Source organism: Zootoca vivipara, chromosome 7, assembly GCF_963506605.1.
Source record: "Zootoca vivipara chromosome 7, rZooViv1.1, whole genome shotgun sequence".
Classification (NCBI taxonomy): Eukaryota; Metazoa; Chordata; class Lepidosauria; order Squamata; family Lacertidae; genus Zootoca; species Zootoca vivipara.
This window is the reverse complement of record NC_083282.1, coordinates 3415176-3435317: the sequence shown is the minus strand read 5'-3', so window position 1 is coordinate 3435317 and position 20142 is coordinate 3415176. Positions and strand designations below refer to the sequence as shown.

General features: G+C 45.4%; 1 protein-coding gene across 1 annotated transcript; it reads right to left on the bottom strand.

Annotated features, from left to right (window-relative positions):
* Window positions 1-778: 778 nt before the first annotated feature.
* On the bottom strand, window positions 779-19025 carry HSD17B7 (hydroxysteroid 17-beta dehydrogenase 7). Its single transcript, XM_035123960.2, has 10 exons — window positions 18916-19025; window positions 15061-15264; window positions 14313-14405; window positions 11091-11222; window positions 9050-9164; window positions 6856-7050; window positions 4051-4155; window positions 3283-3339; window positions 1970-2068; window positions 779-1279 (listed from the first exon to the last, which is right to left on the bottom strand). The coding sequence occupies exons 1-10, from the start codon at window positions 18948-18950 to the stop codon at window positions 1178-1180; spliced, it is 1137 nt and encodes a 378-aa protein (XP_034979851.1). The 5' UTR covers window positions 18951-19025; the 3' UTR covers window positions 779-1177.
* Window positions 19026-20142: the final 1117 nt, after the last annotated feature.

Sequence of the window (20142 nt, the reverse complement as noted above, 5' to 3'; positions counted from 1 at the left end):
AGTCTAGTCCTGTTGTGTGGGATGCTTAGTTTTTGCAAGGTAGCTGCATCAGGTGCGCTCAGATCACGTCCTGGGATCACAAGGGCACTTGTGCAGCTGGAACGGGGAGGGGGGAGATACCTCACCCATGGGAAATCGAACTGTATTGAGTGAACCCCTTCATGCCAGGTGATGCTACTGATAGTAGTGATAGAAGGGGAATGCCCAACGTTCCCAACTACAACTCCCATCATCTCTAGCTAACAGGACCAGTGGTCAGGGATGATGTGAATTGTAATCCCAAAACATTTGGAGGGCCAAGTTTGGGGATGCCTGATCTAAAGCACTTAAAACAGTTTCCCACTGATGTTTGAATCACAGAGTAGTATTCTCTGCATAGAACAGCATTTCTTTTTCCCTACTCCCATGCATCCATCTTTCACTCTGTCTGCTTAAAATACAAACTATTTAGAGTTCTTGGAAATATGCTATGGTGGGAGGGGATGTTGACCAATCTTAGGGCTCATCCAGACTTCCGCTTGTCCTGCCACTTTCCCCAGGGAAAGCCCACTCTTTAGCGCTGAATCTGAGCAAAGGTGAACTGGATTTTGCAGATTGGCACCCAAGGTGGGTCACAACAGCAGCACTTCCACCATGCAAGGGTTAAGAAACGGGTCCCCAAAAGCATGCTTGGGTCAAAAGTGGAGCCAGGGCAGAAAAAGGTTGAACAAACCAGCTCTACTTTGCTCTCTGGTAGGCAATGCCACACAACCTAATGACAGGACTACCCCTCTCCCCCCAAATGCCCACTTCTGAAACAAGGACACAGCGACCCTTCATTTCATTTATTATTTGAGAAACATCCGGCTCTGAGGAGTACAAAGGCTTCAGGAAACACGTAATGAGGGAAAGGCAAATGTTGCAGTGACGTAAAGACATCACCACTAAAAGGAGAGCAAAGGCATTATAAAAACCACACGGGGGGGGGGGGCAGGGACTGAACTGTAAGACTTTTTGGTTTCTTTCAGCAAATTCAACTTCATGACAGCCAAAAAATACATCTCTAGAGAGGTTTGCATTGCAAAAGGCAAAGGCCAGGGGGTGGGGTGGGGGGGTGAGGAGCCGAGGTTCTTAACTGTCCCAAGTGGAAGAAACTCATTGCCATGAGGAATGGTGGCTAAAGGCTGGTCTGGCTTTGCTATTTTTTATGCTGTGGGCTGTTGCACCTTGCAAGAAGTTGCTTCTCTAGTTCCAGCAGCTTCTCATAAAGCTTCTCTGCAGTATCTTCGCTGAGATCCATCTGAAAGACACAGAACCCAGCTGTGATCTGGACAGGTTCCACAGAACCAGCAGCATTTTCTTTCCTTTACCTCAAGCCCCCCACCCCCACCCCCAAGGAGACCCCAGAGCCACCCCTCCCTTCCATCAGCCAATGGAACCGAGGAGCTGTATACCACAGTTGCTGGCTCCTCTGGCCCAGCTGCTTTCTTGGGGAAATGAAGGTGGCAAGCGGCTGGCACTTCTCAGTGCAAAGCCCCTGGGTTGCAAAATGGCAGGAGCCATAAAACACTCTGCGCATCAATCGTCAGTCTGCGCCTGATCATTGCAAGTGGGGAATGTTGATGCGATCACAGCCTGCTTGTGGGCATGCAGTGGGAGACAACGCTGGCTTGGGTGGGCCTTTGATCTAGTCCAGCAAGGCACATCTTTCGCCCTTGTGTTCAGATAAAGCAGGGGGGGGGGTACATCCAGATAAATAGCATTTAAAAATAAATGTAGGTTTTAGCCCTTCCTATCTCTAAACCCCCTGGTGAGTAACATTCATTTCTATGAGGCTTTGTGCAGTGGAACTTTCTGGTAGATTCTGCTACCTCTTAATGGAAGCCTTGCCTCGCTTCATGACGTAGGTCCTCCATAATTTCCTGTGGCATAGGGTGCACCAAAAGCATGAAAGCATGACAACACAATACAAATGAAGGGGTCTACTTACTTTGCGGATCTCAACATAGTTCTTCCCAAATATTGTGGTGCAGCTGTGAAATTTCACCAGTGGGTCCAGCAACTCGGGCTTCTGCTTGAACAGCCAAACCTAGAAAGGGGATACAAACAAGTGAGCAGTTATTTCCTTGCAAGTGTGCTTGACTTAAGACAACCGCTGCCTCTGTGGGGATCTATTTGGATCTAAAAGGCTCAAACGAGATAACCCCATAATGTAGCTGCCAGGGAGAAGGTAGAATTGGAACCACTGTAATACAGTGCCAATTCCCAGTCCAGGAGGATACCATGATCGATGGTATCAAATATCAACAAGAGATCAAAAAGGTAGAACAATGATGCACTCCCCCCCCCCCCCGGCAGTCCCAATCTCTGCAGAGCTCATCCATCAGGGAGACCAAGGCCAACTCAGTTCCATGGCTTGGCCAGAACACAGATTCAAATGGATCTAAATAATCTGTGTCCTCCAAGAATGCCTGTATCTGCCCCACCACAGCCCTCTCCACCCAAAGGAGGTACTGGCAGCTGACTGAGAGCTGTTCCAATCTGAAGGGTCCAGAGCCTGCATTCCTGGGCGTGATCATTGCAACTGCCTATTTCATCTTGCTGTTCCATTGTGAGATAAGGACTCCACCAGCTCTCTCCTCTGGAAAATGCCCCAGAGCATTCAGGAACACATCGAGTTCCCTCAGTCTGCAAGGGTGAGCCATCTGAATGTGCCCACCACTCGTTGTCCATCCAAACTGAAGCAGATAATGATCTGACCATGACGGGGGGGGGCATGGCACTGCCCCTATCCTCAGTCCGTCCCTCATATCACTTGGGGCACAGACTACATCAAGGCTTTGCTCTGCCTGGTGTGTTGGAACGATGACCAACTGAGAAAGACCGATGGTAGTCACGAAGTCTTGAGCCAGCAGCCTCTGTGTGGATATTGATGTCACCCTGGGCCTGTTGTTATTTGGTGAGACAGGCCCTGGACCACTCCCCCCCCCACCGCCACCCAAGCGGCATTCACTCAGCCAGCCATCAAGCAACATCCCACACTATAATCGGCACAAACACACTCCTACCTGCAGGCAGGCATCAATCAGATCAAACAAACCGAGGCAGCAAACGCGCGTGCGCACACACAGTTGCTGGCTGGGAGTGCAGGCCAGAGTTTGCCCTCCTCACCTCACCCAGCAGGTTCCCCAGAAGTGGGAAGAAAGTGCCCGTGAACCTCTTGCTACACCGGGTATCACAAGGCAAACGCTATGGATCAGACAGGCACAACGTACAACATGTCAAAGTGCCAAAGCATCTTACCAGCGCTTCTGCTCCATTGTACGGCGTCAGTGTATATGTGTTGGTAAAAAGGCGGAACTGGAGTTGGGGGGGAGAGAAAAGCAGGAAGTCAGTTCTCTCTTCTTTCTGCTCTATGGCACTGAAGCTGGAGAAGCGACTCCAAGAGGGCAAGGAAAACACCACCACCCTCTGCCTGCCCAAAAGTAGCAGTCATACCCCTCTCTCATACCACTAGAACTTGTAGACGTCCAGCAAAGCTAAAAGTTGCAAGTTCCAGGGCAGACACAACACCTAGATAAACTAAGAAGGCTGCTCCTACAAGAGGTAGTGATGGCTACCAATTTGGATGGCTTTAAAAGAGGAGACCAATTCCTGGAGGAGAAGCCACAATGGCGATGTTCTGCTTCCGCTGTCAGAGGAAGTATGCTTCTGAATGCTAGTTGCTGTCCATCACAAGTGGGGAGAGGGCTCTGGTGCTCAGGCCCCACTTTGGGGCTTCCCGTGGGCACTTGGTTGGCTACTCTGAGAACAGGATGCTGGAGTAGAGAGAGGGGACACTGGCCTGACCTGGCAGGCTCTTCTTATGATCTTACCCCAAATAAGAAATAGTCAAAAAGGGCTTCCTCTATAGGAAAATATACTGTAAAGTCTGACAGCATCAGATGCTTGTATTTGTTCCCTTGTCCACTTCAGCTTTTCTCTCTGCTTACAAATTTCTCTGAATCAGCCTCTAGTTCCTAGAAACTAACTTAAGGGTTTACTGCAGTTTCTGAAGACCATCACACTCACCAGCCACAGAATGGGGAAAAATAACTTCCAGATGAAAGGGGGCAAAATCTCAAACGTCATGTTGGTCATCACAACACCTGGACACACAACACTAGAATACAGGCCCTGTTGAGAAAGCAATGGAGGGGGGGGGAGGCGGGAGAGAAAGAGAGAGAGAGATGACTCCAGTGGGCTACACTGTGACACACACACAACTGCCGGCAGACACCCACACTCACACTAAGTAGACAGAGCTTGTGTCAAGTTCCTAACAGAAAGAGGCACAAGCTTTTAAAATATTCCGTCCTGGTTTTGTTAACTTACTATTCTGCCCTTTCTACATGTAAATGACATAAACAACACAAGAATTACTTCTGAATGGGAGGCAGAAATCCTGCATTTGGCTGACTTCAGAGCTGTAAAACCTGAGAGGTTCATTTTGGTCTGTGACCGTTTAATAAAATTTGAAATTTGAACCTGAGAGGTTTCCCCTGCCCATTCATTAGAAGCCACTTTCTCTGCTATTGTGGAAGGATGGCTTGGGAAAGAACAGCATTCCTAAGTCACTGCTTTACATGTGATTGCATGTCAATGTGAAGGAAGCTGGTCTCCAGAAATCCCTCACCCCCAAAAAACATAAAGCCGCTGTGTAGTTTCCAAAAGGACATAAACAGCAAAGGCAGGACAAGGAGAGCAACAGTGTGGGTAAAATATACTCGGAGTCGAGAGTGAATTTCATGCTCTTTATTCAGCTCATAGTCATCAAGGAGAAGAAGAGAAGACTGGCTCTTTTCCCAAAACCATCTGCTTATATACATTATTTACACAATGGGCCTTGCGTGATTGGCTAATTCAGGGCTACACCTGTGGGCCAATCAGGTTGTGGATTGACTTCTGCCTGCAGCCTGATTGGCTGCTCCTACAGGCCAATCAGGTTGCACATTCACTTCTGCCAGCCACCTGATTGGCTGCTCCTGCAGGCCAATCAGGTTGCGGATTCACTTCCACCAGGAGTTGGATTGGGTAGCTCCTGCGGACCAATCAGACTGCTGATTCTGAATCCTATTGTTCTAGGATTCAGCTCAGTACATAACAGTGGGGATGTAGACACAGCACTTTTCTTTCTCTTCCTCCCCTCCAAAGCACCCAGTGAAACATCATCACACACATTGTGGAGGGGGAACCCAGTCACATAATGCACTTCAGGGCACCCACACCCCAGTGGCAAGTGATTTTATGTTGTATTTTTATTTCCTCTTAAGAAATTATTCATAGATTCGGAGAATCTGAATAAAATAGCAAACATGGGCCTTATGGGGTGCCACTTCGATGAGGCACTGTGTGGACATCACAAAACAGAAGCTTCTAGTCCATATTAAATTCTGGTGTGGACTAGGCCTCTGACTCATGTGTGGAAGGAGGACAGACAGGATAGCAAGGGATTGGTGGGGCAGGAACAGATGTGAGAAGCCACAGTGCAGCAGTCTGACCCAGAGAAGGGAGATCAGGGTTCAACTCCTGACTGGGCAGCCTGGAGACAGCCTAAGCGACTTTCCAGGGTCATTGTGACTATTAAAATAGGACCCACAGGAACAGCAGGACATCTTGCCAATTTGCTCTCAGCTCTTAAGGGCACTTTAGAGAAAGAACTGCCTTATCATGAAATTGCTATTGGCCATGGTCAATTTTATTTCACCCCAATATGGAAACAACATTTTACAGGGGGTGTTGCAAAGATAAACAAGACAAGATTGCGATAAACCTTGCATATTTTAAAAACACTCCATAGGTGACAGTGTATAATGCTGTCCAAAACAATGGTAAAATCTGAACCAAAGTAACCCAAGTTTGTATTTGTTCATTTCCTTGTACTTATATCTTACCCTTCATCACAATAGGAGCCGAGAGCAACAATGTCATTAGCAGCAGCATCACATAATATACAAAGATATTGGTAAATAACAATGCTTTTACCTTGCATCTCAATGAGTCCAATGTTCGGGGACAACCAAATGTAATTTGGAAAGGAGTTCCATAATCTGGGGGCCACCATGGAGAATGCAGTCTCCTTTTGTCACCCACACAGCACAAAAAGAGCTAAAATTCTATGTTCTGTATAAATTATGCAAATTAAACAAATTTGCTCAAGATCCCTTAGTCTGCATGATTTATTTTGCTTTCACTATTCACAAGAAGGGAAAATAGAGGACTAGTCAATCTGATAAAAGCCTCCCCTTTCCCCACCCTCAAAATTCAGGCATTTGACCAGGCATTGTCTGTTAAGTTGAAAGCTTGTTTTTGCAGCCATGTGTATTAGAAACTTCCTTTTAAAAAAAGGAAAAGACAGATTCTCAGGAGACTGAATTCTGTAGCCAGTACCAAATTCTGTGGCTTGTCCTGAGTTAGTGCTGAAGTCCCAAAACATTTGAGTACAAATGTTCCAGGGATTAAGCAGCGGTTCAGAAAAGTCGCAACACAATGGGAGGAATTCAGAGTCACACTACATTAAGTGTTCCTCCACCACAAGCGTTTCAGCTTGCCAGATGGAACGCCCCCCACTCTTCTCACCACATTCTGGGGGTCTCCCCAACCCACACACCTCAGAGCCAATTTGGGAGGCATAAGGTGTATAGAGGGGGGACCCCATTGCAGATGTGTAAGTCCTTGCACAGCCTTCCACTGATGGGACTCACACCCAATTATCTTGGCACCCTTCGCCAACCTTCCTGAAAAGAATGCCATCTTCTTTTGCTTTCTGTCGGAAGGGCCAGTGGACACAGTTGGGATAAGCAACATTTTGAAAGGACTAGGACAGGGTGCTCTCACCTGCTTGTTGAACCGGTTGTTCAGAGCCACACTTGTAAGGTCAGTAGCATATTTAGAAGAGCTGTAGGCCTCCTTGCCTTGCCTGTGCTGAAAGTCATCAAGGCAGAAGTTAGATTTGCAGGCATTGACTGAAGAGGTCCAGACAAGCTTGCTGGGCCTTTCAAGGCAGCAGAGCAGAGGCTCCAGGTTACGGATCTGCAAAAATGAAAAAACCAGGCTTTGGCAAGGCTCCAAGTTCCTTCCTCAAGCAGCATACAATCTAGAACAAGGGTTCCCAAACTGTGGTCCACAGTATGCCTGTGGATTTGTGTTTGAAGACAAGAGACAGCACATCCATCACATTAAACATTTATATTGAGTTTTAACTGTTTTAATTGCTTCTTTTATTTCTTATATTGTATTTGAATTTTGGATTTGAAGAAATTTAAATTGTAATACTGTACAATGTGAAATAAAAGCAGCAATAAAAACACGGTTAAAATAATTATAAATATTTACTATATTTAATATCAGAATTCAAACTGTAATATAATATATAAAAAACAAAAGGAGCAATTAAAATACAATTAAAAATCATACAGCACCTAGCACAGTGCACTACAATTACTACAAAGGGGGGGGAATCATTATCCACTAAGCTCCTCTGCAATTTTCAAGTGGCCCATGGAGTAAAATGTTTGGCAACCCCTGATCCAGATCCTTCCTCAAAAGTTCTACTTGCAAGAAGTACAGTATGTTCTGCATTTTCATCTAGGAAAGAAAAAAAGACTATAAATCAGAATGAGTCTAGCACAGACCCAATAGATATCCCCCTCCTATTGGCATTTTTTTTATTTTTTTAAATCAATATTGTTTTCAGAATACAGTGGTACCTCCAGTTACAAATTTAATTCGTTCCGGAGGTCCATTCTTAAGCCAAAACTGTTCTTAACATGAGGCGTGCTTTCGCTAACGGGGGCCCCCCGCTGCTGCCGCGCCCCCTGCGCACAACTTCCACTCGCATCCCAGGGCAAAGTTCGCAACTAGGGGCATCTACTTCCAGGTTAGTGGAGCTCTTTACCTGAAGCATTTGTAAGGAGGACGGTACGTAACCCAAAGTTCCACTGTATACATTCTAAAACAAAGCTGACCCACACTCAACAGAACCAACAGGATTTCCCCAAAGATCCTTAAAGTACTTTACAAATGTATTTACTTTCCTGTTCATACAACATGACTTATAACAGTATACATCGGGGAAACATATTCTTCTTAAGTGAACCACAAGTCAGTATAAACCTTTGGAACAGGTCCTTGGTTTCCGATTTCACAGCACGGGCATGAAATTGTAACACAGCACTTTGCAACGCCACTCATGTGTTATAGATGCACGGCAGCATCGCCACCGTCCTTGGACAAGAGGTTTTGCCCTTCTTGACAGTTAAGGTTCCACCTGCTTTGCCAATAAAACCTACAGCTTCATGATTGTGTTGCCCCAACTCACCCCTGCCTCTCCTGCCAGAATACATTAGCTCTATGCAGTGGACACTAAAGGAAATGACAGGATAAAATTGTGGAGATAAAGCTACTATGCCGGCTACTATATTGTTAACATTTTTTTGTCCTGTGGCCAAACTGCAGCTTACAAGATTGCCTCTGCTGGAGGTTCACTGAAAGGACCAGCAGTGAGTTGAGTCCTGAAGTCAATGAGGCAAAAATTTTGGTCGGCTTTTCTGTCAGCTACCACCCCATTGTGAAATCGGCAGATCACATCCAGAAAGTCAAACCAGATGCTGCTGCTGCTGCTGCAGAATTGAGCCCAAAAAGCAACCACACCAAAGCAAATCTACTGAGACTTCTTCAGTTTTTGAGAATTAGCACATTCAATTTAATCTTCCGAGACCAGCAACAGCCACCAAAGTTGAGAGCTAGAGATATTACATTACACTGACTGACAAAGGACCAACTTCTGGCAAACTTACCTATGCAAGTATGCATCCTTATTCTTATCTGCAGAAGGCTCATCAGATATACCACTGTATTAACTAAAGAGTTGAGAGCTTGTTCACAACCATCTTTAATGCTGGCATGTAGGGAAACATTCCACAATACATAGATCACCTAGAATAATGCCTTGCAATATATGTACAAACCCCCAGATAACATTTGCACAACACCAGGATGTGTGACACAAACGAGGTAAAAGCTTCCCTACCAGTACGAAATGTCCGAAGAGATTTGTTTGGAAGACCTCCTGAAGGTCATCTGCAGTGACCCTGTCCCCTTGGCTCATCAGCCCCTCTGCCGTAGTCAGCATCTGGTATGCCCTCCTGAAAACAGGGGAAGAGGTTATAGAGTAGAAGAGAGGAATGCTGCCCTTAGGAGAAACCTCTAACCAATATTACAGTCCTTGCAACTGAATGGGAGTGTGGGTGGAGATGGCTTATGCCGGCAAAAAGAAAGCAATCTTTGGGAAATGACAGAAACTGTAGCTCGTTTTTATCTGGAACATCGTTCCAAACTGTGATCCAAGGACTATCCCCAAATCCCAGGTGATTCCCATGGTTACAATGAAAGGAACAGAAGAACAAGTAAAATAAATAAAAGAGCCAGAAAGTTATTGGATGTTTTAATTACATGCTGAAGAGGCGGCTGGTTTTTAAAATGCCTTTATGTTAGTTGCCCAGTTGGCCACTGGTGGAAACAGGATGTGGGACGAGATTAACTCTTGGCTGGATCCAGCTGTGCCCTTGTGTTCTTTTCGGCACTGCAAGCCAGTTGCAGAGGAAATTTCTATGAACCCCCTAGTTGTGTGCACAGCTTTCCTCTGGATCGCATCCACAAAGAGACAAATATAATAGTTGTGTTTGAATTTGAGAGATTCTTCAAGCAGCCTCCCAGGTTGTGGCTGTTAAGAAGCAAACCAAAATGGCAGCCTTCAGTTCAACCAAGAGCTGCTATTCTAGAACAAAGGTTTCAGAAACAATGGCCACATTCACATGGATTGCTGAACAAGCTATGATGAGTCTCAGAGGAAAGAAATCACAGCTTGGCTTGCTCAATTTTGTGTATTTCTCCCTCCTGTCTCGTTATCCCAAAACCATCACGTTGCTCCTGTAACTGGCATTGCCTCTCCATCACCAACTTCCTTACAATTGGACAGCTGCGCAAACAAAGTGAGAAATTTTCACCAATTTTCAACTGCTATCCACCTGCCCCAAGCCAAACCAGCTGCCCAGCACAGACACACACCATGCTGCCGTAAGAGCAGAAATTCTGAATCCATTAAGTGACAGGGGAGGCTATTAGTTTTTTTTTTTTTTTTGATTAAGTAATTTGCTGGCTGAAATGATAAAATTTGTGGGTAGGTGCAATGATCAGGATAGCCAACTTTAAAAAAGTTGTTGTGTTTTCAACATGGAGTCCTATATAGACAGCAAAGTAGGTGAAACCTCTTTCAATTTTATCTCCATTTGCCTCACAACCTGAAGCAAGAGAGCTACTTCTGGAAAAGTAACCCCAAGAGTTGCTTAGCCAGGGGGAGTGGCTTTGTTTTCCCACTGGTCTTGCCTCCCACCTCTGTAACTTCGTGAGTACGGTATCTATCTGTGGCAGGACACCAAAACAAAGGTTAAAAAACCAGGATCCTGGCTCAGGCATCATAAAAAAACCAAACAAGTAAAAAATGAGCCATGGTTTCAAATCATGCTTTGCTGTCTGGAAATAAACCATTGTTAGTGTGGGGTGGACTCAGACACTTAAAAAACAACAACCCACAGTTGGGCTAAACGAACCATGGCTTTGTGTTATGTGTGGATAAAGCCTATGAGGTGACTGATACTTTAGGATTCTTGTGATACAAAGCCAGGTGTGTGTCTGGAAATAATTAGCAATGGGTCAGAAGAAAAGTGGAGTTGTCCACTTCTACAACAGGAACAAAGCTAGCAGAAAGTATATTGCAGTTGGCAGGAAACCTAAAACAGAAGGCAGATTTGATGTTATTTTTGATTGGCAGAATGCACAGCAGTGTGAGGTAGCAGGGATCCATCCTGTTGCCAGAGACGGCCAATGGCTACAGCTACCTTGGGTAAGTAACAATACCTGGTTGTCGATTCCTCAGCAGTATAACCTACCTTGGAGGCTCATTATCAGAACACACAAGATGAAGATAGCAAACAACTTTATGCAAATAAGGACTGCTACATAAAACCAAGACAGAAATGTAGATCCCGTGTCACAAAGGAAGTAGCACATACTGGGCAAAAGAGGACTTTGCTTCATTTTGTTCCTCTTGAGGATGTTCCATCATTGAAGCTAGACAGGTTTGGGGCTGGTCAGTATTTGGATGGGAGACTGCAGGGGAAACCCAAGTGTGTTGCTTTGAACTCCTTAGAGGAAGAGCAGGATACAAAAGTAAATAGAACAGGCAGTTGTTAGGTTAGAGATTTTAAGCCATTTCAGGATTCTTCTCTGGGAACACTAGCTCAAGGCGTTTCAGTGGTCTAACAAGGAGATCACACTCGGTTTGACAAAACGCCGATTACAGAAAATACAAGTCAATGGTGTTCTCACAGCTCGAATTTGTGTGCGTCTTCCCCATTTCTAAAAAGGATGAACTCAAAAATTGGGAAAAAAGAGAAAGGAATGAGTGCAGGCACAGAAAGGAAAACAGGTAAATATTAAGACATTGCAGCTTGGATAACTGAGAGAGAGACACAGGATAACTTTGCTGTCAAGAGCCTTTGACAGTTGTGTATAAGGAGGAATTTTGGCAGATGCAGCTTATCGTGACAAAGGGGCTGCACCTGCTGAAATGCCTTCTTCTATTCAGGAAATTCAAAAGAGGCTGGAACCTTCCCTTCCCTTGCATCTGATCACCTCACATGAAGCTTAGAGGGCACAATCTGTGGCTCACAAGAACTTGATGGAATCCAGAAATTAGGAAACAAACAAGAAACTTTCTAGTCCACATGGTTACAGAGATGCATTTGAAAATGTGTGGGGGGGGTGTCTCAGTCAAGGAGTCAAGTAGCAATGCCCAAATGAAAGTATTTCCAACTCTCATACATCAATACATTTCTCAAGGTCCAGCCCACGTTTTTGATGTAAACAAATTTTTATTCTCACAGTCCTTTTTTTAAAAGTACCAGTACCTTACTCACAGACTAAAAAGATGGAGGCTGGGAAAAGAACATGATAGAAAAGGGCAGACACACAATAGGGAAAAAGAATGAGGAGGTAAAGGTTGAAAGCAGGTAAGCCTCAGCCACCATTTCAATATATAATTCTATTTCTATTTCAACAGAGATGAAGAGACAGAAGCAGGACTCCTAGGTTTGGCGGACAGGATGAGGCCAAGAGAATGGTGAGAATTTGGAAGGACAAAGGTCAAAGAACAAGAGACGAGAGATGAAGGCAAGATCTTGAAAGCAAGCAGCAAGAGTTTACAGCAAATGGGACACGGAAAAGGGAGACAGCGAAAAGGAGAGAGGAAATAGGATCCTCAACTTATTCCAGATACAGATATTGTAACAGGACTGCTAGACAGTCTTCCTGTGTTTCCAACTACACTGACAAGGGCAAGTAAACTGCAAATGTCACACATGTTCCAGGACAGCTTTGTTGCTGTCTTACTGGTCTAGCCACCTGCTCAACATAAAAGCATTGTTCCTGACATACAGAGGTAGGTAAGTATGAGTGTGTGTGGTTGGATTCAGTCCATTTGTTTCATTTTTGGGGGGAAAAGACTAACAAATATTAGCATTACTACTTTGTGTAGGCCCATAGGTATAAGTGGGACATACGTTAGTCAGGCAACTAAAGTTTCATTGAGTTCCATGGGCTGAATTCTACTAAGCAGGTGCACTATGGGAGACACACAATGAATCTCACTAGTCCTCTGCCAAAAAGAGAAGGCTTTTTTTTGGGGGGGGGACTGGAGAACCCACAGGAAATGCTTACACTGACAGGACCACTGGAAGGGCACAATGCTGAAATCCTCCCTGTGAGTCTACTGAAAGTATGACAGGACTCAGGATCCAACCCATATATTTTGCATTTAGGCAGATAGCGAGCTGAGCTGCTTCCCAACTAGAGTCCCAATCCCTCCGCAGGATCCTCTATGCATGTTTAAGTGGCTCAGGCAGACTGACACCGATTATGTCTTAATGGTGTCATTCCCCCTCCTTTTTCACATTACTTCTTTCTCTGTTTTTGTCTGCCTCTGTTTCTCTCTCTCTCTCTCTCCCTCCCTGAACAGAATATAAAACTTCACACATCTGACAAAGTGGATGCAAATCCTTGAAAGATAGATTGTTAGACTTTACACGTCACAAGAGTCTGTTGTTTTTGCAGCAGCAGGCTGACAAGCCAACCCTTCTGAACACAAACACACACACACACACACACACACACACACACACACACACGAACATAAATACCAGTCTGAACTCACTATGCAATTTTATCTGAGCACAATTCAAAGTGTTGGTGCTGACCTTTGAAGCCCTAAACGGCCTCGGTCCAGTATACCTGAAGGAGCATCTCCACCCCCATCATTCAGCCCAGACACTGAGGTCTAGCGCCGAGGGCCTTCTGGCGGTTCCCTCACTACGTGAAGCCAAGTTACATGGAACCAGTCAGAGGGCCTTCTCAATAGTGGCACCCGCCCTGTGGAACGCCCTCCCACCAGATGTCAAGGAGAAAAACAACTATTGTACCGGACTTTCAGAAGACACCTGAAGGCAGCCCTGTTTAGGGAAGCTTTTAATGTTTAATAGATTGTTGCATTTTACTGTTCTGTTCTGTTGAAAGCCGCCCAGAGTGGCTGGGGAAACTCAGCCAGATGGGCAGGGTATAAATAAATTATTACTAATTATTATTATTATTATTTTATACACCACTTATATGCCAAAATGGCTTCCGATACACTTGGCTTCTAATATGTTTCACATTAGGAACATTGGAGGCAGCCTTGAGGTAGAGGGTGCAGGATCATCACCTTGAGACGTAGAATCAGAAAGAATAGGGCTTTGTTTGGTTTTATTCCTTGTTTACTCCTCAGTGCTATCACATAATCAAATGTACCTCTGCAACAGTGAAGGGTAACAAGTAACTAAAAAATAAATAAATACACACACACACTGAGGAAGCTTCACATTTTCTAACCTCTAATAAGAGCCTATTAATTTTCTGCCTGCATTATATGCAGGAAAGGAAGTGCAATGCTAAGAGGGTAGCCTTGAGTCAGATTTTGCTCACTGACATATTGCAGCATTCTGTCTCAGAAGAGAAATGTTCACGACCCATTCCATAACTTTAGGTTTGTAACATGTGGGATGGAGGCCAGATAAAGAGTGAGGTCAAGACTTTGTTTCCCCTGGACAACCCCGCCTAAGTAACTCCGTGTTCTCCCCTCCTATACACAAAGCCAGGCAGAAAATGAAGACGAGCGACTGAACAGTTAATATCTAACATACCTGGAGAAGATGCCACGTATAAATGCCCATAAACTGATACGTGGATTTACCATGATCCCAGCATTCAAAAAGAGATAATCCAGCCGATGAAATCTACACCAAAACAAAAATGGTGGTTATTGAAAGGATGGGAAAGCAGTCTTAAATAGCAATTAACCAGAGCTAGAGTACCCCAGAATTTAAAATATATTTATTTTTTAACAGGATTCATACACTAATCACCCCAAATTTCTAAGTAGTTTATATAAAAGTTAATCAAAAAAATTTCCTAATGTCTGGTCCAACACCAAATCTTTCTAAGGAAGCACACTAGGGGTGAATTCTCAGAATTAAGTGGTCAAGCTTGTCCTAAACTGTTTTAGGCTGCAGGTTGGAATGCTCTCCCATTTGGGGGAGGAGGGGCAGAAACCTCCCTACATACAAAAAGCTAGTATGCCAGGGGATTATGATGAAACATTTCCCCTGAGATACTTGCTTTCTACCAGCAAGGAGTTTCTTCGTAGAACATTTCAACATATAATCTCATCCCATCTATAGCTTAATGAAGACTTGATTCCGCCAGTTGTGCAAACCACCTCTCTCGGCCACCACACATTACACAATCACATCTCAGAACAGGTCCGATTCAAGCAAGAAAAGTAAGCCCTGGAAAGGTGATGAGTTAAGGAAGCAGCTCTCTGGAGGACACCCACAGCACAGGCAGCCTAACCAATCCATTCCCGTCCCGCCCCTGCCCCCCCCCACATACCTTGCCTTGATCTCTTCTGCTGCGCGTAAGACAGAGTCCATCTTGCTAACATCTATTTGAACTATGCTGACATCTGCATTGGGGAAGCAGGACAACAGGTGGTTACGGGTGGCGTTTGCCTTCTCTAGGTTCCTGCAGGCCAAACACACGTGGAGGCTGGTATCTTCCTGGAGGAGACGCTCACACAGCGCGGATCCAATTCCACTGCAACAGTAAGAGCACAGGATCAGGGCCAGCCATAGAGCGTCCAGTACCACAACTTGTGGCCTAATATGATGCTACTTTCCTAGATCCAAACTGAAAACACTCCCTTCAAAACAAAACCAAGAACTGTGCACTTTCAAGGGCTTCTTCTCCTCTTCCTTCTGGGTATTTTGCACAGACCCACATGAAATAATGTGCCTTCACAATTAGTGAGCAGGACATTTGAGAAGTCTCTGACGATTGCCCTTCTTGGCTTATTAAAACTAGCAGAGAAGAGAGGTCCATCTGAGTCTAGAAAGTTGCACATCCCTCCGTGATGGGACTGTGACAATGACACATGTCTGAACCCACATTTGAGTTCACCACTCACTCTTACACACACTGCCAACAATTGTGACCGCATTTGCGATGAATATGTGTTAATCCTTAATCTGATGCCCACAAGCCGTTTTCACACAGAGGGAATAAAGTTTAGTTTATTACATGAAATGAGCATGACAGAATACATAAATTCTGCTTCAGACAGCAAAATTACAATTTAAGCAGGCGGCAAATCCTGCCCTACACAGACACCATGATCTAAAGAGTGAAAGAATCCCTAACTAGTCTCAAAACCCTACAGAAAGTAAGTGTGACAATTTGCCACAGAAACCATGGAATGGCTATATAAATTCAATTCATAAGCTATCTGGAGATCCACTGGCAAGATACAGGTTTGCCTTGACGGAGCCCCAATAGGAAACGCCTCAAGCAAGAACAAGGACTTGACCCCAAGACTGTGATTTCAAACCTGAGAGGAAGGCATAGGACATAGAACCAAGGACTGAAGGAGGAGGATGGTTCACGCAAGCGAGGGCAAAACTAGCCTTTTTTAAAAAAATTAAAACCTGGGGCAATAAATAAATAAATCCTGCTAGCAATGCACTCAAGAAGATATCCAACCAGGAATCAGTTATCTAGGTAAGGGAAACCTGGAAAGCTTTCAAATGGAGGTACACAGCTATGAAAGCCATGGATTCAAAAGACACTCGGGAAGCTTTGCAGAGGCTAAATGCGAGCCCTTGGTATTGATTGTGCATCCCTCTGAACAGGAACCCCAGGAACTCACAGTTTCACAATACACCGTTTCAGTGATCTGAAAGTAGCTGTACTGAACTTTCAGAGATGAACCATTTTGGGGGATAGTTTCCCAGGAGAAGGGAAATGTCCATAGGAATAGTATGCAAAAATTTTCTCAGGGCAATATATTTGTCTAGCTGATACAAACCCAGAACTGGGGGACTGTCACCATCTCTTTTTGGAATAATAAAGTAACAGCTTGCTTCAATGCGAAGAAAGGAACGGAGGCAGTGGCTGAACTAAAGAGCAGCAGGCAGAAGAGCAGGCTTGGAAGGGGACTGTAAATCACGGCTGCAGTCGCTTGGCTAGTGGCAAGTCAACTGCTCCACCTGGAGAACTACTTCTTATTCATCACCCATAAAGCTAACTGCGGCGGCTCCTAGTACATGCTGCTTTCTTATCCCCAGCCAGGAAGAAATAAACCAGAGCTTTGGCTTGGCATTTTGTGTGAACCAGCAGCAAACTGACAACAACTCAGCTTCCGCTCAAGCTTTCTTAGAGCAGTGGTTCCCAGCCTTTTTGGCCATGCTCCACCTAAGCATCTCTAAAATCCTGATGCCACCCCCCCCCCCCCGGTGACATATAATTCTTATTATTCAAAAAGTGAACTCCTATTCACGTGGAGGAAGCCTAAAATGACATAAACTTGGTCCAACGAGCTTCCAAATTGCCCCCCTTAAAAATCAAATTGTCCCCCTGTGGGGCGTGTGCCCCATGTTGGGAACCATGGCTTTAGAGTGAAACAAGGTGTGAATGCTGGTTTTCATGAAATGGTTTGCTTCCTCCTGGTGTGGCAGAGAAGAGGAGCCATGTGGATTGTAACTACCGTAGTGTTAGTCCTGCTCAGAGAAAACCAAATGAAATTACCGGCAACAGACATGACTGAAGTCCATTAATTTCAATGGGTCTACTTTGAGTGGAACTTAACGGGCTAAAATCCTGTAAGCCACCTGACTGTTACATGTGAAACAGACCGTTGTTTTATGAACTTTTATCACTCCCTTTTATTCTAAACTAAAAATGCCAGAACACTTTTCCATACAGTATGCTCATAATGCAGGTGCTTCAGCCCCTTCACTAGCAGATGCCCTATTGAATTCAATGGGGCTTACACTCTCAGCGAAGTGAAGTTGGGACTCTAGTTTTAGGCTGCAATCCTGTGCACACTTACCTGAAAGTGTGTCCCACTGAACTCAATGAAGCTTATTACTTTTGAGTGGCTATGTATAGGATTGCACCCTTGGTGGTTGTTTTCCAATAGCTTTGCTATCTCTACAATGTCTTTTGAGATGGGATAACCAGCACTGCACATGGTATTCCAAATATGGCCACACCATGTATTTACAAATACAGTGGAACCTTGGTTTATGAACACCTCGGTTTACGAATTTTCGGTTTACGAACGCCACGGACCCATCTGGAACGGATTAATCCACTTTCCATTACTTTCAATGGGAAAGTTCGCTTCAGTTTATGAACGCTTCAGTTTATGAACAGACTTCCGGAACCAATTGTGTTCATAAACCGAAGTACCACTGTATTGACTGCTGTGTTTTCAATAATGTACAGATGTTAGATGCAAGACTTCAAAACGAAACAAAAAAGTTCTCTAAGAAGCAAGACATAAAGCACATTACAATAATGTTAAAATGCAGTGATAAACTTTGATTCCATACACTATTAGTGCCTCTTGTCAAATCTACAAAGCAGCCAGTACTATAACATTAAACATTAAACATACAGATAAACCTATTGCAAGACAGATGTTGACACTTTCCTAAAAATCCAAGTTATGAAATCCACCCTTTTCATTGCTGTTGTCACAACTGTTCACACACAGGTACCTTTAAAGCACATAATTCTGGGTGCTGCTCTTTACCCCTTACACAGCTACAGTTCCCAGGGAAAGAGTAAGCTTGGAGTGTGGTTCAAAGTGGGCTGTAGACACAGGCAGCCTCTGCCCCCAATGAGCCTCGATAGCTCAGTTAGCAGAGCATGAGACTCTTCATCCCAGAGTTGTAGGTTCGAGCCCCACGTTGGGGAAAAGATTCCTGCCCTGCAGGACTAGATGACCCTCGTGGCCCCTTCCAACTCGACAGCTCTGTAATTCTGTGAATCGTGTCGGCTTTGATACCGTGCGCTCCTTTGCCCTGGGCGCCAGGTCTTGCCTGCTTCGCCCCGTCTCCTCCTTTAGCACCCCCGCGAGCCGCCCAGGAGACCTCCGCGGATCCGAGAGGAGCACAACCCGGCGGACGGCAAGTCCCGCTTCCACCCCGTCCCAGCATCGGGGTCCGCCGAGCTCACTGCACTGCCGGGTCTCCGGTCTCTCCCCGACCTGCTGCAGGCAAATCAGGCGCCCCGAGCACTTTTGCCGCCGCTAGTTTGTTCTTGGACAGATCTAAAGCGCCGCCGAGTCTCCTCTTCGGAACCCAGTTTTTCAGCCCCCGCTTTCAGGTGCGAAATTCCCCCTTTTTGCTCTAGAGGTGTCTAAATACCTTGAAGGGTCCCCAGAAGAGACCTCGCTTCCCTTACCTGCTGGCGCCGGTGATAACGGCCACCTTCTGCATGGCGAACAGCACAGGCGGGCAGCGGAGGCTGGAGGAGGCGAGGAGCCGGCGAGGACGAGCCGCCAGCAGCCAGGGCTTGGCCCCGCCTTCCGCCCCGCCCAGGCCCCGCCTTCCGCCCTGCCGGCTCAAAACCACGCCCCTCCTACTGCCCTTCGCCTCCCTGGCCCAATCAGAGTGCTCGCTCGGGGCCAAGCGGCGAAGTGGCGTGACGGTAGCCCGATGGCGAGGCAGGCGGCAAAGGGAGGCCTGGCAACCATTCAGCTTGGAGGCGCAGGGGCTCGGAGAGGCCGGGAGGCCTGTCGATCACCGCCACTCAGGCTCCTCATTGGTTGGTTGGACCGGGAGGAAGGGCCATAAGGAAGTTGTGGTTGCTGTAATGCGCTTATTGATAAAGCTGCCTTTCCCTTCTGGGGCTCGAGGCGGTTTAAAAATAAGAGCATCTTAACGCCATAAGGGGGGAGCCCCAATCATTAAAAAACAGACATTGATGGAACTGTATAAACATGTTATAATAATTTTTAAGGTCATATATAAGAGAATTAAATGTTCATAACTGTATCTATAAACCACAGGTCTGAAACCCCACAGATTAGGTCCTGAACAAATGGACCTCAAATATTTCTCTGCAAGGTCAAATTGGGAAACCTCCCCATTGTCTCTTTCCTCACAAATCCTGTCTTAAGGGTGTGTCTGTGTATGAATAGGGTGAGCCTGTGACCTGGATTCAGGAATAGTTATCACAAAAAGAGTGGTGAAATGGCCCAGGTAATGCAATCAGTGATCCATTATCCTGGCAGACAGGAGATCAACAACGCACTCAGATTTCTGTTGTAGACCACCTTTTCTGTGATGTAGGTATGATGTATCTGGAGGGTGGTCTTGGACTCCAGGACGGGCAATTTAAAATGTCTATATAAGGGCTTGCATGCATGGCTCGGGGTCCTCCTCCTCTCTCCTGCATGTGGGGGAGCACCCTGTTGCAACAGTTAATAAAAATCAGGCTTACTAGCTGCTTTGCTTCTCAATATTCTCTGGTTGGTCTCTGTTATTTGCTCCTACTGATAGAGAACCCACAAAAGGACTCTCTATGGGCTCTTGGGTAGCTACCCCATAAGGGAAAAAGAGAAGTTTTTCCTTACATCATACACACAGCCTTGCAAATTATTACTACTATGGTATATTTATTCCTACC

Bases quoted from the DNA above. Each gene is read 5' to 3' on its own strand.
- HSD17B7 (XM_035123960.2), bottom strand. From the start codon at position 18,950: ATGCAGAAGGTGGCCGTTATCACCGGCGCCAGCAG. The intron at 11,223-14,312 runs GTATGTTAGATA...TCTTCCTCTAAG, and splicing joins ATACGTGGCATCTTCTCCAG to GAGTTCAAAGCAACACACTT. The intron at 9,165-11,090 runs GTATGTGCTACT...CCCTGTTTTCAG, and splicing joins GCAAAGTCCTCTTTTGCCCA to GAGGGCATACCAGATGCTGA.